Source organism: Cherax quadricarinatus, chromosome 36 (genome assembly GCF_038502225.1).
Source record: "Cherax quadricarinatus isolate ZL_2023a chromosome 36, ASM3850222v1, whole genome shotgun sequence".
NCBI lineage: Eukaryota > Metazoa > Arthropoda > Malacostraca > Decapoda > Parastacidae > Cherax > Cherax quadricarinatus.
This window is the reverse complement of record NC_091327.1, coordinates 8,831,127-8,858,118: the sequence shown is the minus strand read 5'-3', so window position 1 is coordinate 8,858,118 and position 26,992 is coordinate 8,831,127. Positions and strand designations below refer to the sequence as shown.

At 40.7% G+C, this 26,992-nt stretch overlaps 1 protein-coding gene across 1 annotated transcript; it reads right to left on the bottom strand.

Annotated features, from left to right (window-relative positions):
- Window positions 1-805: 805 nt before the first annotated feature.
- LOC128691312 (octapeptide-repeat protein T2) lies at window positions 806-25,689 on the bottom strand. The gene is made up of 5 exons (XM_070091641.1): window positions 25,661-25,689; window positions 25,148-25,300; window positions 22,426-22,512; window positions 11,946-12,343; window positions 806-1,473 (listed from the first exon to the last, which is right to left on the bottom strand). The coding sequence occupies exons 1-5, from the start codon at window positions 25,687-25,689 to the stop codon at window positions 1,205-1,207; spliced, it is 936 nt and encodes a 311-aa protein (XP_069947742.1). The 3' UTR covers window positions 806-1,204.
- Between the last annotated feature and the right edge of the window lie 1,303 nt (window positions 25,690-26,992).

The window sequence follows — 26,992 nt, the reverse complement described above, 5'->3', positions numbered from 1 at the left end:
AAAGATTACAGGTGACATTTGATGAGCATTGCCCTGGCTTTGTTTTCGCTGTTACACAAACATGTCTGTCTGTCTGTCTGTCCGTCTGTCAAGCTCCCTGTCTATCCGTCTAGCTCTGTCTCAGAGAAAGCCACAAGACTGCGTCATCACGTTTACTCACAGTTTCAAGCAGAGTATAGCACTTTGTCTGGATTTTTTGGGTTATTCTAGGTAATTTACACTATGTATACTTGTATTCATGTGTACCTGTGAGACAGAGATAGACTGAAAGAGACAGAGAAAGACAGAGACAGACAGAGACAGAGGTAGACAGACAGAGATAGACAGACAAAGAGATACAGAAATACAGAGATAGACAGAGATCAATAGACCCTAAACTTGGGGTTAACATCACTTTCCTCTTAAAAGAGGAGTGTTAATATGACATTACATCAGTGAATCCTTGGTGTTTGCTGCACTGTTTGCTCTAGCTGGCACTCAATTTAGCTGGCACTCCCACAAGGTACTAAGTGGTCCCAGAATTTTTTAATATGGTGCACACCATATTAATCATATCTGAGTGTTAACACCCATTCTATGCTGACCAGGCATCTCAGGGCAATGGTGCCAAATTTGGAGGCAGGAAAATTAAAACATATATATATGTTTGGGGTGCTACTCATAAGAACGTATATATATGTTTGGACCGTTTAGGGGTTAAACATACATATTTTGACTGCTGAAGCACAAAACAGTTAATTTACTTCTATCTGATCAAACCTCTGACTCCTGGTATGATGGAAACAAAAAAAAATCAGTTGAAAACTAGTTTATCAATTCTTTATTTTCATCTTATTTTAAAATGTTTTCATACATGAAAAAATTCTTCAATCTCTTCATTAGATTATTTCACCCACACTTTATATAGAAAATTTATATCTACTGTATTATAAATTTTTACAAATTATAGTCCAAAAACTAATATGAAGTAAATGTTGTCAAAAAGTGAAAATTAGAATACAGAAATAAAATATTTCAATAATTAACATTAAAGTACTGCATAAATGTTTGAAACATCTGACTACTTCACATCAAATCATTTGTCTTCATTTTATTTTACAATTACAGTACTTGTAAAATCAATCACAAGCCAAACAGATACTGAACAAAGGAGAAGAAAAATACATTTGTTACAGAAAAGAGGAAACACCTGTTGTTTATTGTGTTAAAGGCGGAGTGGTGGCATGCCTAGGCGAGCCCTGAGAACATTAGCTTCTGCAATTTCCATTTCAACTCTGCTCATTCCCATCATGTTATCCCTTTTACTGCGTCCACTACGATGGTGTTTTTCTTTGCGTTCCCCACGTTCACGATCTCTCTCTCGGTCTCTATTTCTTTCCTTGCCGTGTTCTCTCTCTGCACGTTCCGTATGGCGATGTTCACGTTCCTTCTCACCTCCACGACCACGTTCTCGATGATGGTGGGGATGATGACCTAAAAGTAGAATAAAAGAACAGTTATACCATAAAATTAGGCCGAAAGTTTAAATTTTACATTCATATTGTAAAAATTAAAATTATGGTTTGACCAATAAAGATAATGCAGTACATACTGTAGGTTTAGGTACGAAATCTGAAAAGCTAGGAAAATGGTCAGTGAAAAATTTTGTAAGAGATTTTATTAAAAAAAAAAAATAGGTATGTAGCAGATGCTGCAAGTGCATGGAATAGGTGGTAAGCTACTTAAAGCAGTAAAGAGTTTTATGAGGATAGTGAGGCTAAGGCTAGGGTAAAAGTAGGCCTTAGACAGGGATGAGTGATGCCACCATGGTTGTTTAACATTTTTACAGATGGGGCTGTAAGAGAAATGAATGGGAAGTGTTGGGGAGAGGAGTAGGATTAAAAAATAAAGAGGCTAACCAAAAGTGGGAGTTGTCACAGTTGCCTTTTGCTGATGACACTGTGCTTTTGGGAGATTCTGAAGAGATGTTGCAGAGGTTGGTGGATGAGTTTGGAAGGGTATGTAAAAGAAGGAAATTACAAGTGAACATAGAAAAGAGCAAGGTGATGAGGATAAAAAATTTAGATAATGAAAGTTTGGATCTAAGATTGGAAGGAAGGAGTATGGAGGAAGTGAGCGAGTTCTGATATATGCGAGTGGACCAGTTAGCGGACGGGTCTATGAAAGATGAGGTTAACCTTAGAATTGGAGAGCGAAAATAGGTGGGTGATGCGTTGAGGCATCTGTGGAGACAAACGCAAAAATGGGAATGCACGAGTCAAGTGGTACCAATGCTCTTATATGGGTGTGAAGCATGGGTTGTGAATGTTGCAGAGAGGAGGCGGCTGGATGAAGTGGAGATGTCATGTCTGAAGGCAATGTGTGGTGTGATTATGCAGAGACTGCATAGTTTGGAAATTAGGAGATGAAAAGGGGTTGTTGAGGTGATTTGGAAATTTAGAGAGGATGTAGAAAAATATGATGACTTTTAGGGTGTATAAATTTGTAGTGGAGGGAAGGTGGTGTTAAGGTAATCCTAAGAAAGACTGGAGGGAGAGGGTAAAGGAGGCTTTTGCATGCGAGGGGCCTGGACATCCAATAGGCATGTGTGTGTTGGATAGGAGTCAGTGGAAGTAAGTGATTTTTCTGACTTGATGTGCTGTTGGAGAGTGAGCGAAGTATCAGTTATGAAGGAATTCAGGGAAATCAACTAGCAGGACTTGAGTCGTGTAGGTGGAAAATACAGTGCCTGCACTCTGAAGAAAGGATGGAGATGTTGCAGCTTGCAGGAGCATTTGAGCTGCGATGTCAGTGCACCTTTGGCAAGACACTGATGGAATGATGATGAAACCGTTTCTTCTTTTTCGAGTCACCCTACATCAGTAGGAGACAGCCAGTGTGTTTAAGAAAATAAATAATAACTAGAAAATATATTAACGCTTTCAGGGTCGAGAGGCCCTCTCCTAAACTTGTTCTCAGGGTCAAAAATTTTTCGAAAAAAAAAATTATTTTTTTCTTATGAAAAAATAAGAGAATCTTTTCCTGATCATAATGACACCAAAAGTATGAAATTTGATGGAAAACTTACGGAATTATGCTCTTGGAAAGTTAGCGGTCACAGCGATGTTTACGCATCAGCGATTTCGCTCACTTTGAGCCCTATTTTTGGCCAATTCCAGAGTACTAATAGACAAAAATCATTAATAATTCTCTAGAGCTCCATTTTTTCTATCTATCTACTGATTTCAACTATCCAATAATTAGCAATTATACCAATTTCACACAAATTTCAAAAGATACCAATTTCCAAATAGGGTCCAGAATAAACAAGACAAACATTCCTGGCACTAAAATAACATTTCCTCTGTTCATTAGTCATGTCCCCAGGCCCCTCTTACATTTTTGTTTTCCATTTTGAATTTTTATTCTCACAAAAAAATAGAAGATTTACTGTTATGCAGACTACTGCATTAGTGTAGAAATGGTATAAATAATATCAGCACACTTGTGAAAGAATATTAGACTCACCAGTTGAAGTGTATTGGACACGTGGCATGATTTGTTTACTTTTGAACTTAGGCAAAAATCGAACATTTCTGCTACTTTGAGCTCAATTTCAAGGTACTTTTCATTGTGAAACCAATCAAAATCATCTCAATTTCTGTAATATGTCTTCCACTCTATAAAATGAAACCAGGAAAACTAGAATACAACCATAAATACTATACGAAAATACAGTGCAAAGTCGCTTTTTTAAACCAAAAACAGGATCAAAGTTTTTTTTTTCTCATTACGCACTGTGTGCTGCAGGATTTTTTTAAACTGTGCACACTGACCACATAGGCCCATTCTTTCATATGTAGGCCTACCAGCTTTCTCTCGCTAGATTTGAAGGCGCTAGAATTTAGGCGTGCTAGCCCGTCAATAACCCTGGTGCGTAAGCCGTACTAGTACGTCGGAAACCCTGAAAGGGTTAAAGATGAATATATACAGTACTAAATGTAAGTAGAAGTTTGTGAGATTTACCAATTGTCCTCTCTTAGAACAAAATATTTATAGTTAACAAGCTTCCATTTTACATACATATTCCAGAACAATAGTACCTTCCTGGATGATTGCTTTACCATCATAATAACCAGTTCAGTCACAACTCTAAACTAGAGATTAGTGCTGTGTTATCTCTTAATATTTTTATGCTTATTTAAATATTCTGTTAAATATTTATTTCTTATAATGTAGGTTTAATAATATAGTGTTAAGAGTGTTCAGCAGAAGTTTGTGGTTACAGGAAAGTGGGTGTGGGAGGGAACAAAAGCAATTGGTGGAATGATGATGTAGACAGAGTAGTAAGGGAGAAAAAGTTAGCATATGAGAGGTTTCTACAAAGTAGAAGTGATGCAAGGAGGGAGGAGAATATGGAGAGAAAAAAGAGAGGTTAAGAGAGTGGTGAAGCAATGTAAAAAGAGAGCAAAAGAGAAAGTGGGTGAGATGTTATCAACAAATTTTAATGAAAATAAGAAAAAGTTTGGGAGTGAGATTAACAAGCTGAGGAAGCCTAGGGAACGAATGGATTTGGTAGTTAAAAATATGAGAGGAGAGTTATTAAATGGAGAATTAGAGGTATTGGGAAGATAGAGGGAATATTTTGAGAAACTGTTAAATGCTGATGAAAATAGGGAAGCTGTGATTTTGTGTATAGGGCAAGGAAGAATAACATCTTGTAGGAGTGAGGAAGAGCCAGTTGTGAGTGCAGGGAGAAGTTTGTGAGGCAGTGGGTAGAATGAAAGGGGGTAAGGCAGCTGGGATTGATGGGATAAAGATATACAGCGTTCCCTCATTTTTCATAATTAATCCGTTCGTGGAAGTGTGACTATTATCGAAATTGACGATTTTCGAATCTATTTTCCCCATAAGAAATAATGTAAATCCAATTAATTCATTCCAGACACCCAGAAGTATCAACAACAATTCTTTTTACCTTAAAGATAGATTTACATGCACAAAAAATGAACATTGAACATGACAGTTACCTTTATTGAAGGCTGTTGTTGATGAATGGAAGACAGGGAGGAGGAGAGAGGGAAGAGAGGTTATTGTTTGGAAGGAGAATCCCCCTCCATAAGGACTCTAGGTCACTTCAGGGGTCACTTCCCTAGCTTAAATATAGATTTGCATGCAGAAAAGACTGCCAAATAAATGTAAAGCACTAATAAAATGTATAAATGAACATTAGTAATAAGGGTAGTTGATGAGTGGAATGGTCTGCCTAGTAGGGTGATCGAAGCTAAAACATTGGGTAGTTTCAAATTTAGGTTGGATAAATACATAAGTGAGAGGGGTTGGATTTGAGTCTAACTTGCACCTGAGCTTATTGCTTGGGTAGCATTTGTTCTCTTAGTGGGTTGGATTTGTGAAGGACCTGCCTAGTATAGGCCAGCAGGCCTGTTGCAGTGTTCCTCCTTTCTTAAGTTCTTATGTTCTTATTTAACATCACACTTACCTTCATTGAAGGCTTGTTTGTGTGAGAGAGGGATGGCGAGTTTATTGTTGGAGAATATGACACTAATATCAACTCTATGGCTTATTTATCTATCACAATTCAACTAGTATGACATAATAAACAATATTAATAACATAGAAATATGGAATATACTCTAGGATGAATAAAATAAGTCATTATGTATGTCACAAGAGGTGTTGTGTTGTTGGTGGGTGTATGAGGGCTTTTGAGAGTAAACTGTTCATAATGGTGGTGAAGCAGCAGCTGAAGCGGCAGTGTTTTCTGTAGCTCTATATAACTCCAACAACATTGGAGGAGTTGGTAGAATCGCTGAATCACTGAAGAAGGCACCCTCTACCACCATCACAACCACTACCACCCTCTACCACCTTCTACCACTATTACAACTGCTACCACCATCACTACCACCTTCTACCACCATCACCACCACCATCACTACCATCACTACCACCATCTACCACTACCATAACTGCTAGCACCCTCTACCACCATCGCTACCACCCTCTACCACTATCACAACTGCTCGGGGCTGTGTGTACGCGTCCCAAACGAACGACTATTTGCGAGTCAAACAACAAATTGCGAGCCAATGTTTTGACAAAAATAATGTTACGAGTTTCGAAAATTATGACTATCGAGACTTACAATTATCGAGGGACTACTGTAAATGTTAAAAGCAGGTGGGGATATAGTTTTGGAGTGGTTGGTGCTTTTATTTAGTAAATGTATGGAAGAGGGTATAGGTACCTAGAGATTGGGAGAGGGCATGCATAGTTCCTTCGTATAAAGGCAAATGGGACGCAAGAGATTGCAAAAATTATAGGGGAATAAGTCTGTTGAGTATACTTGGTAAAGTGTATGGTAGAGTTATTATTGAAAGAATTAAGAATAAGATAGAGAGTAGGATAGCAGAAGAACAAGGAGGCTTTAGAAAAGGTAGGGGGTGAGTAGACCAAGTGTTGACAGTGAAACATATGGGTGAACAGTATATAGATAAAGGTAAAGAAATTTTTGTGGCATTTATGGATTTGGAAAAGGCATAAGACAGGTTGGATAGGGGGCAATGTGGCAGATGTTGCAAATGTATGGAACAAGAGGTAGGTTACTGAAAGCAGTGAAGAGTTTTTATGAGGATAGTGAGGCTCAGGTTAGAGTATGTAGGAGAGAGGGATATTATTTCCCAGTAAAAGTAGGCCTTAGACAAGGATGTGAGATGTCACTCGGGGTGTTCAATATATTTATAGATGGGGTTGTAAGAGAAGTGAATGCTCAGGTTTTGGCAAGAGGTGTGAGTTAAAAGATAATCTAACACAAAGTGGGAGTTGTCACAGTTGCTCTTTACTGATGACATGGCGCTTTTGGGAGATTCGGAAAAGAAGTTGCAGAGGTTGGTGGATGAGTTTGGTTGGGCAAGTAAATGAAGAAAATTAGAAGTGAATACAGTGGACCCCTGGTTATCGGCTGGTTCTGTTATCGGCCAACTCGGTTATGGGCTGGTTTTTCGGTACCCGGTTATGAGCCATTTGGTACGCATCCATCCGCCAGCTGGGGCCACTTGCGCATCAGTTTGGCTTTGTCTCTCGGTGGCTGAAGAAGCTTCTGCTCATATATCCAAACATTTTGGTTGTTTTCCATTGTTTTTAGTGGGTTTTTTTTGCAGTGCAACTGTGAAATAAGTAACTATGGCTCCAAAGAAAGTTTCTCTGGTAAAGAAAGTGAGAAAAAACATGGAATTTAAGCGTGAAGCGATAGAAAAGTTTGAGAGTGGTATGAAGGTGGTGGAACTTGCCAGGATGTACAGCAAGAAGCACGACTGACCCGAGATGCCTGGTGAGCATATATTGGGTCTAAACATTCGGTGTGCACCATATTAAAAAAAATCTGGGACCTTTTAGTACCTTGTGGGAGCGCCAGTTAAATTGAGTGCCAGCTTGAGCCAACAGTGCAGCAAACACCAAGGATTCACTGATGTAATGTCATATTAACACTCCCCTTTTAAGAGAAAAGTAATGTTAACCCCAAGTTTTGGGTCTGTCTATCTCTATCTCTGTCTGTCGCTGTCTGACTGTCTATCTGTCTATCTCTTTTTATCTGTCTCACAGGTACACACAAATACAATTATACATAGTGTAAATTACCTAGGATAACCTAAACAATCTGAAGTGCTATACTGTGCTTGTAGATATAATGCATATGAATACCTGTTGGTTCATAGTGGCTCTCTCTGAGACAGACAGACAAGCAGAGAGACGGAAAGACAAGCAGACAGAGAGACAGATAATCAGAGACAGAGATACGAGCTCATCAAATGTCATCCCTTATCTCTGCACCTTCGCTGGCGCCCATCAAATGTCATCCCATATCTCATCACTGCCCTCCCGGATGCTTGTCACATTGCTTCGAGGGAGCCTCTTCCTTCTTCTTCTGTACTCCCGTGTGTCCAAAACATTGCTGGGACCTATAATACTTTGTATATATTACTAGACAATAGTAAATGACCAAGGCAGGTGTAAATGTCCATCTGTCAATGTGTTTGTGACAATCCGAGTACAATTTCAGTACCTAATATTAGTGTCAGAACAAAGATTGGTTATGAAATGCCAAGAAATACAATAAATTGTGATTATATCAGAACATAAAAATTATATAAAATAATATAAAATTGAGAAATACCTGGAGGTTATTCCGGGGATCAACGCCCCCGCGGCCCGGTCCATGACCAGGCCTCCCGGTGGATCAGGGCCTGATCAACCAGGCTGTTACTGCTGGCCGCACGCAGTCCAACGTACGAGCCACAGCCCGGCTGATCCGGCACTGACTTTAGGTATCTGTCCAGCTCTCTCTTGAAGGCAGCCAGGGGTTTATTGGTAATTCCCCTAATGCTTGATGGGAGGCTGTTGAACAGTCTTGGGCCCCGGACACTTATGGTGTTTTCTCTTAGTGTACCAATGGCGCCCCTACTTTTAATTGGGGGTATTTTGCATCGCCTGCCCAGTCTTTTACTTTCGTAGGGAGTGATTTCTGTGTGCAGATTCGGGACCATTCCTTCCAGGATTTTCCAAGTGTAGATTATGATATATCTCTCCCTCCTGCGTTCCAACGAGTACAAGTCAAGTGCTTCCAAGCGTTCCCAGTAGTTAAGGTGCTTGACAGAACTTATACGTGCAGTAAAGGATCTCTGTACACTCTCTAGATCTGCAATTTCACCTGCTTTGAATGGAGATGTTAATGTACAGCAGTATTCCAGCCTAGAGAGAACAAGTGATTTGAAAAGGATCATCATTGGCTTGGCATCTCTCGTTTTGAACGTTCTCATTATCCATCCTATCATTTTCTTTGCACTTGTGATCGTGGCACTGTTGTGATCCTTGAAAGTGAGATCCTCAGACATTACTACTCCCAGGTCCCTTACATTATTTTTCCGCTCTATTGTATGGCCAGAGTTTGTAGTATACTCTGTTCTAGTTATTATCTCCTCCAGTTTTCCATAACGGAGTAGTTGGAATTTGTCCTCATTGAACATCATATTGTTTTCCGTTGCCCACTGGAAAACTTTGTTTATATCTTCTTGGAGGTTAACCGCGTCCTCAGCAGATGACAGCCTCATGCAGATCCTAGTATCATCCGCAAAGGATGATACGGTGCTGTGGTGTATATCTCTGTCTATGTCTGATATGAGGATGAGGAATAAGATGGGGGCGAGTACTGTGCCTTGTGGAACAGAGCTCTTCACTATGGCAGCCTCCGATTTAACTCTGTTGACCACTACTCTTTGTGTTCGATTTGTTAGGAAGTTGAAGATCCATCTCCCCACTTTCCCAGTTATTCCTTTAGCACGTATTTTGTGCGCTATTACGCCATGATCGCATTTGTCAAACGCTTTTGCAAAGTCTGTGTATATTACATCTGCATTCTGATTTTCTTCCAGTGCATCCAAGGCCATATCATAGTGATCCAGTAGTTGTGAGAGGCAGGAGCGACCTGCCCTGAACCCATGTTGCCCTGGATTGTGCAGATTTTGGGAATCCAGGTGATTTGCAATCCTGCTTCTTAGCACTCTTTCAAAGATTTTTATGATGTGGGACGTCAGAGCTATTGGTCTATAGTTCTTAGCTAATGCTTTGCTGCCACCTTTATGGAGTGGGGCTATATCCGTTGTTTTAAGTGACTGTGGAATTTCACCCATGTCCAAGCTCCTCCTCCATAGTGTACTTAGGGCACGCGAGAGGGGTTTCTTGCAGTTCTTAATGAATACAGAGTTCCACGAGTCTGGGCCCGGGGCTGAGTGCATGGGCATGTTGTCAATGGCTTTTTCGAAAGTCTATCGGAGTTAGGGTAATGTCGGAAATCTGGCATACATTTATGGAGTTTTGAGGCTCATTCATGAAGAAATCATTTGGGTCGTCGATCCTCAGACTGATTAGTGGCTCACTAAACACAGAGTCGTACTGGGATTTCAGTATTTCACTCATTTCCTTGTTGTCATCTGTGTAAGTCCCATCCTGTCTGAGTAAGGGCCCGATACTAGATGTGGTATTTGCCTTGTTTTTGGCATATGAAAAGAAATATTTCGAATTTCTTTCAATTTCACTAATAGCTTTAAGCTCCTCCTGTCTCTCCTGGTTCCTGTAAGAGTCATTTAACTTAAGTTCGATAGTTTCCACTTCCCTGGTCTGCGCCTCCTTCCGTGTATCAGATATTCTAGCACTCCTGAGGAGCTCAGTGACTCTTCGTCGTCTTCTGTAGTAGCTCATGTGTGTGTGACCTTTCATCTGCGCTACCTCCGGGGATTGTTTCAGCTATAACATTATTTGCTACATTCTTCCATTTTGTATGCCTTAGGTTGAAATCACCAAGCAGTAAGATGTTTGGGGATGGAGCTGGAAGGTTTTCCAGACAGTAATCAATTTTCAGTAGCTGTTCCTTGAACTGTTGTGAGGTTGCATCTGGTGGCTTGTATACAACCACAATGACTAGGTTTTGGTTCTCGATCTTTATTGATAGAACTTCAACTACCTCATTTGTGGTGTTCAGCAACTCCGTGCAGATAAGGGACTCTTTGACATACAGGCCAACCCCCCCTTGTTGCCTGTTTTTTCTGTCGCATCTAAAAAGGTTGTAACCACTTATCCATATTTCACTGTCAAAGTGATCTTTTGTGTGAGTCTCTGTGAAGGCTGCAAACATTGCATTAGACTCCACTAGAAATCCACTGATAAAAGGTATTTTGTTGTTGGTGGATGGCTTAAGGCCCTGTATATTAGCAAATATGAACGAGGTTGTATTCTGTGTTTGTTGGGGGGATTTTGTTATTGGCATCAGTAGTTGTAATTCTGGAGGTGTGGGATTACCAAAACTATTATCCAGAGCATAAATGTCACCTTGCTGACATTCTAACGTGCTGTTGGAGTGTCAGTAAGGTAACATTTATGAAGGGACTCAGGGAAATTGGCAGGCTGGACTTGAGTCCTGGAGATGGGAAGTACAGTCCCTGCACTCTGAAGGAGGTGTGTTAATGTTGCAGTTTTATAACTATAGTGTAAGCGTGCCTCTGGCAAGACAGTAGTGGAGTGAATGATGGTGAAAGTTTTTCTTTTTCAGGCCACCCTACCTTGGTGGGAGACGGCCGATGTGTTAATAAAAAATAAATAAATATCATTTGCATTCAAGTTATTTTCCTAACTGTTACAATCCTAGAAATGTTATATTTTAATAACAAGTTTAATCATACATTAATTCTGCCTGAAATGATAGTTATATTTATGGTCTTTTATCTAATGTACACAGATAACCCAACACTACCATTTACATATTTTTAAAACATTATTTTTGGGAGCAAGGGGCTAGTAACCCCTTTTCCTGTATACATTACTAAATTTATTAAGAAAAACTTTCATTTTTCTTTTTAGGTCACCCTACCTTGGTGGGATATGGCTGGTTTGGTGAGAAAAAAAAAATTGTTTTTTCTACTACACTGGCCATCTTCCACCAAGTTAGCATGATCAAAATAAATAAATAAATAAATCATTCAACAGCTGTCTTGCTAGAAGCATACAGACATCAACACTCAAATTACCCTCTGTACTATATCCCACTCTCTCTTGCAGAGTGCAGGCACTGCACTTCCAACCTTCCAAATTATTATTATTTTAATTTTTTTTTACATCAAACTGGCCATATTTCACTGAGGCAGGGTGACTTAAAAAGAAAAACGAAAGTTTCTCTTTTTAACTTTAGTAATGTATACAGGAGAAGGGGTTACTAGACCCTTGCTCCCGGCATTTTAGTCGTCTCCTATGACATGCATGGCTTATGGAGGAAGAATTCTTCTCCACTTTCCCATGAAGATATTATTATTATTATTTTATTAGTTTCAGTGTTGGGAAGGAGACAGATTAGTGATAATAAATGTAACAAAGGTAAAAAACATTTTTAAATTACTAACCAGGAGATCTAGATCTAGATCGATGACGCTTTTCTTTGGATCTGCTGCGATGGCGCTTTCTCTCCCTCTCAATGCCTCTTTCACGGTCCATGCCACGATCACGTTCCATACCTCTTTCCCTTTCCATCCCTCTATCTCTCTCCATTCCTCTTTCTCGGTCCATTCTTTCTATCCCTCTTTCTCTTTCCATTCCTCTTTCTCTCTCCATTCCCCTTTCTCTATCCATCATTCTTTCTCTGTCCATTCCTCTATCACGATCCATTCCTCGGTCACGTTCCATTCTGTCCATTCCTCTCTCCTTCAGTTTGGAGGTCCCAAGGTGGTAATTACAATGATGTATAACCCACTGGTGAATAGCAGAAAGCCAAGGCAAGAATATGATGAGAGTAACACACTGGCTGAAGTGGCCCGATGGGTTCATATAGGCAGGGCAAAGTTACTGATTGTAGGTAGCTTCAGTCACAATGGCAATGAAAACCTGGAGGGACATGGAGGCCCAGAAACGTGGAGGGCTAAGATGATGAAGGTGGTATTGAAAAACCTCATGTACCACCACGTAAGGGACACTACCAGAGAGAGAGGAGAGGGCGAACCATCAAGTGTGGACCTGATATTCACCTTGGGTAGTGCAGATTTTGAGAACATCACATAAGAAGACCCCTCGGGGCCAGTGATCACGTGGTTCTGAGCTTCGAATACATAGTAGAGTTACAAGTGGAGAGGGAAACAGGAAGGGCAGGGCAAACAAAGCAATACTACAAGAAAGTACTATACAGGCATGAAGAATTTCCTGCACGAGGTTCAGTGGGACAGAGAACTGGCAGCAAAGTCAGTAAATTATCTGATGGAATATGTGAGAGCAATACGCATGGAAGCTGAGGAGAGGTTTGTAGCTAAGGGTAACAGAAATAATGAGAAGGCCAGGACGAGCCCTTGGTTCACCCAAAGGTGAAGAGAGGCCAAAACCAAGTGCATTAGAGAATGGAAGAAGTATAGAAGGTAAAGGACCCAGGAAAGCAGGTGTAGAGCTGGAAATGAATATGCACAGGTAAGAAGGGAGGCCCAACGACAATACGAAAATGACACAGCAGCGAAAGCCAAATCTCTCCCAAAGCTGTCGTACAGCCACATCAGGAGGAAAATAACAGTCAAGGACCAGGTAATCAGGCTGAGGAAGGAAGGAGAGGAGAGGAGATGACAGGAAACGACCGAGATATATGTGAGGAGCTCAACATGAGATTCAAAGAGATGTTCACAGAGAAGACAGAAGGAACTCCAGAAAGAGAGAGGTGGGGTACATCACCAAGTGTTGGACACAATACAACCGAGGAAGAAGTGAAGAGGCTGTTAAGCTAGCAGGATACCTCAGAGGCGATGGGCTCGGATAACATTTCTCCATGAGTGCTGTGAGAGGGAGCAGAGGCGCTGAGTGTGCCACTAACAACAATCTTCAACATATCTATCGAAACAGGGCGACTACCTGAGGTACTGAAGACAACAAATGTAGTCCCAATTTTTAAAAAAATGAGACAGACGCGAAGCACTGAACTACAGACCGGTGTCACTGACATGTATAGTATGCAAAGTTATGGAGAAGATTATTAGGAGAAGAGTGGTGGAGCGCCTAGAAAGAAATGAGCTTATCAACGACAACCAACACAGTTTCAGGGGCGGGAAATCCTGTGTCACAAACCTACTGGAGTTCTATGACAGGGGGACAGCATTAAGACAAGAGAGAGAGGGGTGGATAGATTGCATTTTCTTGGACTGTAAGAAGGCTTTTGACATAGTTCCACACAAGAGATTAGTGCAAAAGCTTGAGGGCCAGGCATGTATAACAGGAAAGGCACTGTCAGGGAGTACCTGACAGGAAGGCAACAACGAATCATGGTACCTGACGAGGTGTCAGAGTGGGCGCTTGTGACGAGCGGGGTTCCACAGGGGTCAGTCCTAGGACCGGTGCTGTTTCTGGTATATGTGAATGACATGACGGAAGGAATAGACTCAGAAGTGTCCCTGTTTGCAGATGATGTGAAGTTGATGAGAAGAATTCAATCGGACGAGGACCAGGCAGAACTACAAAGGGATCTGGACAGGCTGCAGGCCTGGTCCAGAAACTGGCTCCTGGAGTTCAACCCCACCAAGTGCAAAGTCATGAAGATTGGGGAAGGGCAAAGAAGACCGCAGACGGAGTACAGTCTAGGGAGCCAGAGACTACAAACCTCACTCAAGGAAAAGGATCTTGGGGTGAGTATAACACCGAGCACATCTCCTGAGGCGCACGTCAACCAAATAACTACTGATGCATATGGGCGCCGAGCAAATCTAAGAATAGCATTCCGAAATTTCAATAGGAAATCGTTCAGGACCTCGTACTCCGTGTACGTCAGGCCTACGTTGGAGTATACAGCACCACTTTGGAACCACCTAGCCAAGCACGTAAAGAAACTAGAGAAAGTGGAAAGGTATGCAACAAGACTAGTCCCTCAACTAAGGGGCATGTTCTACGAGTAAAGGTTAAGGGAAATCACCCTGACGACACTGGAGGACAGGAGAGATAGGGGGGATATGATAACATAAAATACTGAGAGGAATCGACAAGGTGGATAGAGACAGGATGTTCCAGAGATGGGACACAGCAACAAGGGGTCACAGTTGGAAGTTGAAGACTCAGATGAATCCCAGGGATGTTAGGAAGTATTTCTTCAGTCACAGAGTTGTCAGGAAGTGGAATAGTCTGGGAAGTGATGTAGTGGAGGCAGGATCCATACATAGCTTTAAGAAGAGGTATGATAAAGCTCATGGAGCAGGAAGAGACCTAGTAGCGACCAGTAAAAATGCGAGGCCAGGAGCTGTGAATCGACCCACAACTGCAACAGGAAGTATTTACAGTAGAGACAGGAAGGACTCTGGGAAGACAGAACAGAGGGGGACGCCCACAAGGAATATACCAACAAGTGCTGAATGAAATACACACAACCGAGGAGGAGGTGAAGAAGCTGCTAAGTGACCTTGATACCTCAAAGGCAGTGGGACCGGACACCATCTCCTTGTGGGTTCTTAGAAAGGGAGCAGAAATGCTGTGTGCCACTAACCACAATCTTTAACACATCCCTTGAAACTGGGCAACTACCTGAGGTATGGAAGACAGCAAATGTAGTCCTCAATTTTAAGGAGACAGAAACGAGTCACTAAACTATAGACCAGTGTCACTGACGTGTATAGTATGCAAAGTCATGGAGAAGATTATCAGGAGGAGAGTGGTGGAGCACCTGGAACGGAACAAGATTATAAACGACAACCAGCACGGATTCATGGAAGGCAAATCCTGTGTCACAAACCTACTGGAGTTTTATGACAAGGTAACAGAAGTAAGACACGAGAGAGAGGGGTGGGTTGATTGCATTTTCTTGGACTGCAAGAAGGCCTTCGACACAGTTCCTCACAAGAGATTAGTGCAGAAGCTAGAGGATCAGGCACGTATAACAGGAAGGGCACTGCAATGGATCAGAGAATACCTGACAGGGAGACAACAGCGAGTTATGGTACGTGATGAGGTATCACAGTGGGCGCCTGTGACGAGCGGGTTCCCAAAGGGGTCAGTCCTAGGATCAGTGCTATTTTTGGTATATATGAATGACATGATGGAAGGGATAGACTCAGAAGTGTCCTTGTTTGCAGATGATGTGAAGTTAATGAGGAGAATTAAATCAGATGAGGATCAGACAGGACTACAAAGAGACCTGGACAGGCTGGACACCTGGTCCAGCAACTGGCTCCTCAAATGCAAAGTCATGAAGATCGGGGAAGGGCAAAGAAGACCGAGGATAGAGTATAGGCTAGGTGGCCAAAGACTGTAAACCTCCCTCAAGGAAAAAGATCTTGGGGTGAGTATAATACCGAGCACGTCTCCGGAAGCACACATCAACCAGATAACTGCTGCTGCATATGGGCGCCTGGCAAACCTGAGAATAGCGTTCCGATACCTCAGTAAGGAATAGTTCAAGACTCTGTACACCGTGTACGTCAGGCCCATACTGGAGTATGCAGCACCAGTTTGGAACCCACACCTGGTCAAGCACGTCAAGAAATTAGAGAAAGTGTAAAGGTTTGCAACAAGGCTAGTTCCAGAGCTAAGGAGATTGTCCTACGAAGAAAAGTTAATGGAAAACGGCCTGACGACACTGGAGGACAGGAGGGTTAGGGGAGACATGATAACGACATACAAAATACTGCGAGGAATAGATAAGGTGGACAGAGACAGGATGTTCCAGAGATGGGACACAGAAACAAGGGGTCACAATTGGAAGTTGAAGACTCAGATGAGTCAAAGGGATGTTAGGAAGTATTTCTTCAGTCATAGAGTTGTCAGGAAGTGGAATAGTCTGGCAAGTGATTTAGTGGAAGCAGGAACCATACACAGTTTTAAGATGAGGTATGATAAAGCTCATGGAGCAGGGAGAGAGAGGACCTAGTAGCGATCAGTGGAGAGGCGAGGCCAGGAGCTGAGTATCCACCCCTGCAACCACAATAACATAAGAACATAAGAACGAAGGAACACTGCAGAAGGCCTACTGGCCCATGCGAGGCAGGTCCAAGTCTCCTACCGGCTTAAGCCAATGCACCCAACCTAGTCAGGTCAGGTCACATTGACTTAAGGGAGGAACACGGCAACCGACCTGGTAGCACAAGCTATCAGGTCCAACTCACACCCACCCACATCCACTCATGTATTTATCCAACCTATTTTTAAAGCTACACAACGTTCTGGCCTCTATAACTGTACTCGGGAGTTTGTTCCACTCATCCACAACTCTATTACCAAACCAGTACTTTCCTATATCCTTCCTGAATCTGAATTTTTCCAACTTAAAACCATTGCTGCGAGTCCTGTCTAGGCTAGATATTTTCAGCACACTATTTACATCCCCTTTATTTATTCCTGTCTTCCATTTATACACCTCAATCATATCCCCCCTAATTCTACGTCTTTCTAGAGAGTGCAGATTCAGGGCCCTTAGTCTATCCTCATAGGGAAGGTTTCTGATACATGGGATCAACTTTGTCATCCTCCTTTGTACATTTTCCAGAGAATTTATATCCATTCTGTAATACGGTGACCAAAACTGTGCAGCATAATCTAAATGAGGCCTAACCAAGGATGTATAGAGTTGAAGAACAACCTGAGGACTCCTATTATTTATGCTTCTTGATATGAAGCCAAGGATTCTATTAGCTTTATTGCGAACACTTATGCACTGTTGTCTTGGTTTCAGATTACTGCTAACCAGAACTCCTAAATCTTTTTCGCAATCCGTAATATTAAGATCTACATTATTTAGTTTATATGTGGCATGGTTATTGTCCTGTCCAACATTTAGAACTTTGCATTTGTCTATATTAAACTGCATCTGCCACTTCTCCGACCACTGCATCAGTCTATTCAAATCTTCCTGGAGTGCTCGAATGTCCTCGTCAGAATGAATTCGACGGCCTATTTTGGTGTCATCGGCAAACTTGCCGATGTCGCTCTTTATGCCCTCATCTATGTCGTTTATGTAGATTGTGAACAGCAGGGGGCCCAACACTGACCCCTGTGGAACACCGCTCGTGACGCTTCCCCACTCTGATTTCTCCCCATTTATGCAAACTCTCTGCTGCCTATTTGTCAACCATGCCTCTATCCAGGAAAAAATTTCTCCTCCTATTCCATGTGCTTTAATTTTCCTCAATAGTCTCTGATGTGGGACCCTGTCAAAAGCCTTACTGAAGTCCATATACACAATATCATATTCATTACCATGATCTACCTCCTCAAATACCTTAGTGAAAAAAGTTAATAAATTCGTAAGGCAGGAACGCCCCTTTGTAAAACCATGCTGAGATTCGTTGATTAATTTATGCTTTTCAAGGTGGCTACGAACTGCCTCGGCAATTATTGATTCCATAAATTTTCCCACTATGGAGGTTAGGCTTATTGGTCTATAGTTCGAAGCTAAGGACCTGTCACCTGTTTTGAAAATAGGTATCACATTTGCCATTTTCCACTTATCTGGCACCATGCCAGTTTGTAGTGATATGTTGAAAAGATTAGCCAAAGGTGTGCTAAGCTCCTCTTTACATTCCTTTAGAACCCTTGCATACAGTTCATCAGGGCCTGGGGATTTGTTAGGTTTTAATTTATCTATTTGCCTAAGGACCATGTCACTTGTGACCCTAATCGTGCACAGTTTATTATCGTCCTGTTCTACATAATTTATCATTACTGGAATATCGCTGGTATCCTCCTGTGTAAAAACTGAGAGGAAGTATGTGTTAAAAATTCTACACATTTCCTTATCACTGTCAGTGAGCTGACCCGAGGAACTTTTGAGTGGGCCTATCTTGTCCCTGATCTTACTTCTGTATACCTGAAAGAATCCTTTTGGGTTAGTCTTCGATTCTCTTGCAACTTTAACCTCATAATCTCTTTTTGCTTTTCTAATTCCCTTTTTTATTTCTCTCTTTAACTGAATATATCGATTTCTTAATTGCCCCTCTCCTCTTTTGATTTGCCTATATATGCCTCTCTTTTGACCAATCAGATATTTTAATCTATTGTTCATCCATTTAGGATCATTTTTGTTTGATCTGATTTCCCTATTTGGAACATAATTTGACTGAGCAGCTAGAACTATGCCCTGGAAAGCATCATATCGGCAACCATCACCACCTACCTGACCCTTAGTCAGGTCATTCCAGTTCAGCCCACCTAAGTAATTTTTCAGTCCTATGAAATCAGCCAAGCGAAAGTCAGGGACGGAGACTTGATTGCCATTATTAGGGGAATTCCATGATATATTAAAACTGAGTGATTTGTGATCACTTTCCCCAAGCTCATCATTAACCTCAAGATTATTAATTAGTGTTTCCCTACTGGCAAGAACCAAGTCAAGGAGGTTATTTCCCCTAGTTGGCTCTGTCACAAACTGTTTTAAAAAACAATCCTGGATCGTATCAAGAAAGTCACCTGACTCTAAATTTCCTGTCAAATTGCTCCAGTCAATCTGTCTATAGTTGAAATCTCCCATTAGCACAACATTTTCGTATGTAGATGCCTTACGAATTTCGTCCCATAGAAGTTTACTGCACTCCCTATCAAGATTTGGGGCCCTGTAAATCACACCCAAAATTAGTTTTTCTCGGCCCTCGAGAAGCTGTAACCAAACAGATTCAGTGGCTGACGCTTCTAATTTAATATCTTGTCTAACACAACAATTTAAATTGTCTCTGACATACATCGCTACTCCACCACCTTTCCTGTTGACCCTGTCAGTGTGGAATAATTTATAGCCTTGTATGTGACATTCAGAGGGCATCTCTCTATCTTTCAGATTGAGCCAGGTCTCTGTTATAGCAATAATATCTATGTTTCCTGCACTTGCAATTAATCTTAGCTCATCTATCTTATTTCTTACACTCCTGCTATTAGTATAGTAAACCTTAAGGGAGCTAGTCCCTTGCTGCCCTCTGCTGTCCCCCTTTGTTTGCTGACCTGATCTATTGTCTTTATTTATAACTTCATGCTGAATGCCTTTTATACATTTACTGTTTCCAACCCTAGTGTTGCAACCTGCTTGTTTCCCACACACACCCATACCTCTATCTTCCATCAGTTTAAAATCATAGGCATTTCACCAATGGCCTTCTCAATCGAGTCTGCAAGTGCTACCACCCCAGCCCCAGAGAGATGTACCCCATCCCTTGCATACATATCATGTTTGCCATAAAAGTTGTTCCAGTTGTCAATGAATGGGATTGCAAGTTCCTTGCAGTATCTGTCTAGCCAGCAATTTACACCAATTGCCCTAGACAACCATTCATTTCCTACTCCCCTTCTAGGCAAGATGCTACATATGATTGGGATCCCTCCCTTAGACTTAATGAAATCTATAGCTGACCTGTACTTATCTAGCAGCTCTTCTCTCCTACCCTTCCCAATATCATTTCCACCAGCACTGAGACAGATAATGGGCTTGTTCCCATTACCTGACATGATATTATCCAGCCTGTTGACTATGTCCCCAACACCAGCTCCAGGGAAGCACACTCTATCTCTCATCTTCTTATTCCTATTACAAAAAGCACGGTCAATATATCTTACCTGAGAGTCACCAACCACAAGAATGCGCTTACCTCTGTTAGCAGGGGCAGTAGTACCCTTACCTTCACTGGCCACTGAAGTACATTCATCCTGAAGAACAGAGAAGCGATTTCCTACCTTCAGATCTTCACTCTTAACTTTCCTTACTCTGATGCGCCTCCCATTACTGTGAACCACTCGCCACTTGTAGCAGGTGCTGGGCTGCACCTCACTGCTGGTAGCCGTTGCTACCTCCCCACCTACAGCCTCCTCACAGCGAGAGACAGACTGCACCTCACTGCTAGAAGCCTCATTCCCCACAACTCCAGCCACCTCACACTCTCTCCCAGACCCATTGAGGTGGACCTTCAGCCTCCTAATCTCCTCCTGGAGAAGCAAGACCTCCTCCTTCAACTCTCCAACCTCAATTTTTAAAACACTGCAGAAGCAAGCCATGCTTTGTAACCGTCCACGCTAATCCCCAAAGCAGCTCAGGGTCTGTGACCTCACGTGACGACTGACCACTGACTCAGGGGTCCACTGTATTTAACCACTTAGCCATAATACCAACTTACCTCATAATTTGTAATATTTTAACCCTTTGAGGGTCGACAGGCCCTCTCCAAAACTCGTTCTCAGGGTCGGCCAAATTTAAAACAAAAAAAAAATTTTCTTATGAAAAGATAGAGAATTTTTCCCGATCATAATGACACCAAAATTATGAAATTTGATGGAAAACTTACGGAATTATGCTCTCGTGAAGTTAGCGGTCTCGGCGATGTTTACGCATCGGCGATTTTGCCCACTTTGAGCCCCATTTTCGGCCAATTCCACTGTACTAGTCGACAAAAAACATGAATATTTCGCTAGAACTCCATTTTTTCTATCGAATGAGTGCAAGAAACCACCCATTTACCAATTTCAACTATCCAGTACAGTGGTCAGAATTTAGCAATTTTGCCAATTTCACACAAATTTCAAAAGATGCCAATTTCCGAATAGGGTCCAGAATAAACAAGAAAGACATTCCTGGCACTAAAATGACATTTCCTCTGTTCATTAGTCACGTCTCAAGGCCCCTCTTACATTCTTTTGCTTTCCACTTTGAATTTTTATTCTCACAAAAAATAGAAGATTTACTGTTATGCAGACTACTGCATTAGTGTAAAAAATGGTATAAATAATATTGGCACACTTGTGAAAGAATATTAGACTCACCAGTTGACGTGTATTGGACGCTTGGCATGATTTGTTTACTTTTGAACTTTGGTAAAAATCGAACATTTCTGCTACTTTGAGCTCAATTTCAAGGTACTTTTCATTGTAAAACCAGTCAAAATCATCTCAATTTCTGTAATATGTCTTCCATTCTATAAAATGAGACCAAGAAAACTAGAATACAACAATAAATACCATACGAAAATACAGTGCAAAGTCGCCGTTTTATTCCAAAAAAACGGTCAAAGTTTTTTTTTTTCATTTTGCACTGTGTGCTGCAGGATTTTTTTTATACTGTGCACACTGACCACATAGACCCATTCTTTCATATGTAGGCCTACCAGCTTTCTCCCACTAGATTTGAGGGCGCTAGAATTTAGGCGTACTAGTACGTCAAAAACCCTGGATCATAAGCCGTACTAGTACGGCCGAAACCCCCAAAGGGTTAATTTTGCAACATTCCTGAGGATGGGTAAGGCTTCTTCTACACCCACATAACCTCCCCAGTCTTTTTTTTTTTTGGGGTTTTTACTAGATATGATTCAATTATTGGGATGCCATGAACCATAACAAATCATCCCTAGTTATATTTTATTATCCAAGAAACAGGGTAAATCTTAGATTTTTTGTGTGACGATGAATTCAAAATGGAAGGCAAGTGTGACACAGAGGAAGCTTGGAGTATATATAGAGGAAACTTGGACACATAAGGAAATGCTGTTTTACTGCTACAATGTCTACATTGTATATTTTGGACTTCATTGTTAAATTAGAATTTTTTTTCATTTTGCATAAAGCTAGCCAAATTACCATATTCTGTGCACTTTACAAGGTAGTTCTGATATTTGAATGGGCAGTTTTCTGTACTCAGCTGATAGACTGGAAGGCATACTAGCAAAATAGCTAAGAATTTAGTGCAACTGAGCAGTGGAACTGGTGTCATTACCTTTAAAAAAAGATTTTCTACCATTTCAGATTTTTTTTTTTTTTTAATGTGGGAGGTCTGGACAGTGAAAGGAATAAGCATTCTGATTTATGTTAGTAATAAAAAAAAGTTTGCTTAATGCCCATGGAGTAGGCAATTCTGAATCTGAAATAACCTCTCCCCATACCATATATTTCACTAATACTAAAACTTACCTCTTTTCTCTTTCTCTGTCATTTCTTAAATCTCGCTGTGGGGAACGTCTGGATGGAGAGTGGCCTCTTCCATGACGATCATCCCTACTGTGAAAAAAATTGCGGTTTCTAAAGTAATGAACATTTGACACTAAGCAGAGGTGAGTCAAATAATATTCACAGTGATCACTCTCTTAGCAAAACTAAAATGGCTAACTGCCAAAATTTTTATCAGTTCAATAAAATCTGTAGTTATTCTGAAACAAAACATCACTGCATTTCATTCAAAATTAACAAAGTAAAAAAAAATTGCATTATTACCTATAAAATATAAACCCACAATCAGGGCCATCACTGGGAGGGTGTAAAACCCACGACAAACCAGCCCCTGAAAATGACCTTTCTGTTAATGAGCCATAGTGAGCAAGGCCCACTTCGGAATGATATTTCACCTATTCCCATCAAATATTAAACTATCAGTATAACAGATTTATAGGGTGAATTCTCTGAGTGTCTGTTAATTCAGAATAATGTTAAAAATTCTCAGAAAAAACTAGAGCATGCCATAGCCATGCTGATGTGAGATTTGTATGTAAAAAACTGCATTAGTGGTCAGAGTGGGACCAAGCTAACCTCTCTGTGGTGTACACAGTTACAACTGGTGACCTACTGGCTCATATATCCAACACAGCTGTCGTGGGGGTTCGTAGGAGATATGATGATTGGAGTTAAACACACTTGTTGGATGGTAACACATATATTAGCAGAGTATGAAGAGGGAGCCCAGCCTGCCTGTAGCTGCTTGGTAGGTCTAACGGGAACTGAGAGGATCCCAGGCGCGAAGGGCTCACAACAGCGTCACGTGACGTCACACAAACTAGTCCCTAGGCCTAGCAAAGGGGTCGTGTATGTAAAACATATGGATGGTACTATGATACTCAGATAAGCTATACATATACAGGGGATTCAGTAGCTATACTGACACAGCCTGGTTGATCAAGCAATGTTTCTGATATCTCCTGGCACTTCACAAATTTGGAGCTTTTCAGTTTTTTTTTTTTAACATGTCGACCATTTCCCACCAAGGCAGGGTGACCCAAAAAGAAAAAAAAAACCCAAAAAGAAAGAAAAAACTTTCATCATTCAACACCTTCACCATCACTCATATATAATCAATGTCTTTGCAGAGGCACTCAGATGTGACAGTTTAGATGTCCCTCCACACTGCCAGTATCCTAAACCCCCCCTTTAAAGTACAGGCATTGCACTTCCCATTTCCAAGACTCAAGTCCTGAAAATGGGAATTATGTTCATGTTTATTTTTTTCAGCAATGAAGCACACATCAGCAGATCGGTGCCAATTTTTTGTTATTATTTATACTTTTACATTGTTTTTCTAGGCCTAGTGCTATTGTGCACTTAATAAATGATAGTGTTAATATGTTTTTAGGCTTTTATATGCACTGGCAGATGAAAAAAAAGACTGATTCACTTTAAGGCAATATTTGCTTTATGGTGACAGTTTAGAACCTAACCTGTCATATAAGTGAGGTGTGCCTGTAATTTATATGCTTTATTGGCTCTGTTTGGGCTGTAAATAATCTCCATATCTGTTCCCTCTCTGATATCTCTCCTGCCCTGAATGGACAGCACAAGCTGCAGCTTGTTTTTTTCTAGTATATTTTCTCTTTGGTCTCCCTGTCTATCATGCCCTGAGCATATTTCTTGTGCATCACTATGTTGATGACACTCTCCATGAATGTATCTCATGAGTACTAATTTGCCTAATTGACTATGATTTGACTGTGTTGCTCTGCACTGATCCTCCTTCCTCACACGTGCTACCTTCCATGTGTGTTTCAGTCATACCTGTGTGACTCCATGAATGTTTCCATACCTGTGCTATTCTGCATTTGTCTCACCTGTATTTTGCATTTTTCGGTCATGATGCATGGCTGTTTCCTAAGTTAAAACATATAACAACACTACAGTAACCATGAGAAGGCAAGAGAAACAAAGGGTGACAGAATATTTACCACCAGCTATACCACCACCATCACTACCTGCATCTTCTCCACCTCAGTCATCACAAGTAGTCTTATATATAGAAGGCTGAGTCTGTGTTTATAAGTAATAAGTCAGTTCCAAATTTCCAAAGGGAGTTAGTGTGCATATCTAATCAATAACTTAAATTTTAGTTATTAAGCATTTGCAGCTACATTCTGTGGCCCATAAAGTTTACTAAAGCTTATGAAGTAGCTCATTATCCAAATATTTGCTCACCTACTTTAGTGACAACATCAGTATTGAAATTTTTTACTTTAAGTCATTAAAAATTTCTCAAAGAAATACACAACCTTAATGTGCTGAAGGACATAATTAGCTAAAAGCTTATTTCCATTTGACCTTTCTCTCCACCAGTGAGATTTGTTTTCTTTTTCTTTCATTCCACTCTGATATCTGAGCATGCTCATGAAGTACTCATTATTTCCATATATCTTTGTCTCAACAGCTTTATATGATAGACCAATGATCATCTTAAGTTCTGTAAAAAATTGTTCCAAGAAACTCTGGGATTGTACAGCATATCATTTTAAGGAAAGGGATTTAAGATCAAGTAAGGTTTTCAGAAGTTTCACATAAGGAATCACATAATCTGTGGTAGTGATCCTATGAAGTGTGATCACGCTGCAGATAGTAATGACATCTTCACAAGTCTTGTATACAAATTACCTACACATACCTAGGTGCTGTTCGTGTTGGTTCTACTGGGTCACTTCTTGGTCTTGGAGGAGGAAGGATTTCTTCTTCATCACTTTCACTCTCCAGATCATCTAAATCATCGTCCAGTAGAGACACTCGTCCTTCAAGCTCATTATTGGCTTCATGGATCCATCTGCATTAAAAAACTAATTAAGAATAAGTCACAATCTCATGGCTCAAATAATTCACTATTAATGTGCAATTTGGAGAAGAAATGTTAGACAATGTTTTATCCATCTTCGAGTTCCACCACCAGATAATTTTCCAAGGATGAACCAGAACACTGTCTAATGTTTCCTCTCCAAACTGCACATTAATAGTGAAACCAAATTATTCTTCTTCTTTCACCAAACCGCCGTATCCCACCGAAGCAGGGTGGCCCAAAAAGAAAAACAAAAGTTTCTCTTTTTAACTCTAGTAATATATACAGGAGAAGGGGTTACTAGTTTCTTGTTCCCGCCATTTTAGTTGCCTCTTACAACACATGGCTTACGGAGGAAGAAGTCTGTTCCACTTTCCCATGGAGTGAAACCATATTAAATTACTATTTTTACAAAAAAAAAAATATATATATATATAGTGGAACCCCGGTTTTTGTCCTTAATCCATTCCAGAAGGTCGGTCAAAATCCGAAATGTACGAAAACCGAAATAATATTTCCCATAAGAAATAATGTAAATCCAATTAATCCATTCCAGACACCCAAAAATATTAACAAAAAATACATTTTATTGAGAATAGCTATAGTTGTACATACAGAAAACAATGAGAAATAAATATCAGTGACTAATTTTAATGGATAAATGAACATGTAAATCACTTTTACCTTTATTGAAGAGACTTACTAGCGTATGGAAGACAGCGAGGAGGGGAGCGGGAGGATAGGTTATTGTCTGGAAAGGGAATCCTCCCTCCATAAAGAGTTCAGGTATCAAAGCCTCATCTGAGGTTACTTCCCTTCTTTGTCTTTTACTGGCAGTAGGACCAGCTTGAGAGTCACTGGACCATGCAGACATGGCTTGCAATGGCTTTATTAGGGTGATATTTCTCCACCAACTCTTCCACATCCTAGCTACACAATATTTAATGTGGCCCAGAGCCATATTATTACCATCGACATGCCATGTTCACTGAGTTTAATCGTTTCTAACAACTACCTTAAGATGCCATCATAAACAAAGGGAGAGGTAATGAATAATTCATGCCGAGAATTATAAACAAAAGCACTGTGTATTAAGGGTGGTGGCTGGGCCAACGCAGATTCATACATGTTTTCTTTGATGCTGGACCAGAGAAAATGTAATGTTTTCCCTCTGCCTGGCTACCACACCTCCATAGCATATTAACATTGCATGTTAATATGCTATGTAATGTGTTTCTTTTATAATTTTGAAGAAAATATCATAGATGGATTAATGAAAATGTCTATATTAACCTAAAATAAGACATATAATGTGCCCAAGAGTGATTATTATTACATATTAGCATCACGAATGTATGAGCGGCCCAGGCAGATGCATCTGATATAGACAATTTCCAAGTGGATGTACGAAACCCGAGGTAAAAATTCGCCGAAAAAAAGTGGTCGAAATCCAAACTGTATGATATCCAGACCTGACAAAAACCGGGGTTCCATTGTAGTTGATTATTTTTACTATCTTCACTTTGGCAATTGATGCTATGTTCTAATTTTTTAACACATCAGTTGCCTCCCAATGAGATAGGGTGAACCAAAAAAGAGGACATACATTTACCATCATTCATTCATTCACTATATTGGAAGAAGCATGCTGACATCAGTATTAGGATAATCTTCCAAACTGCA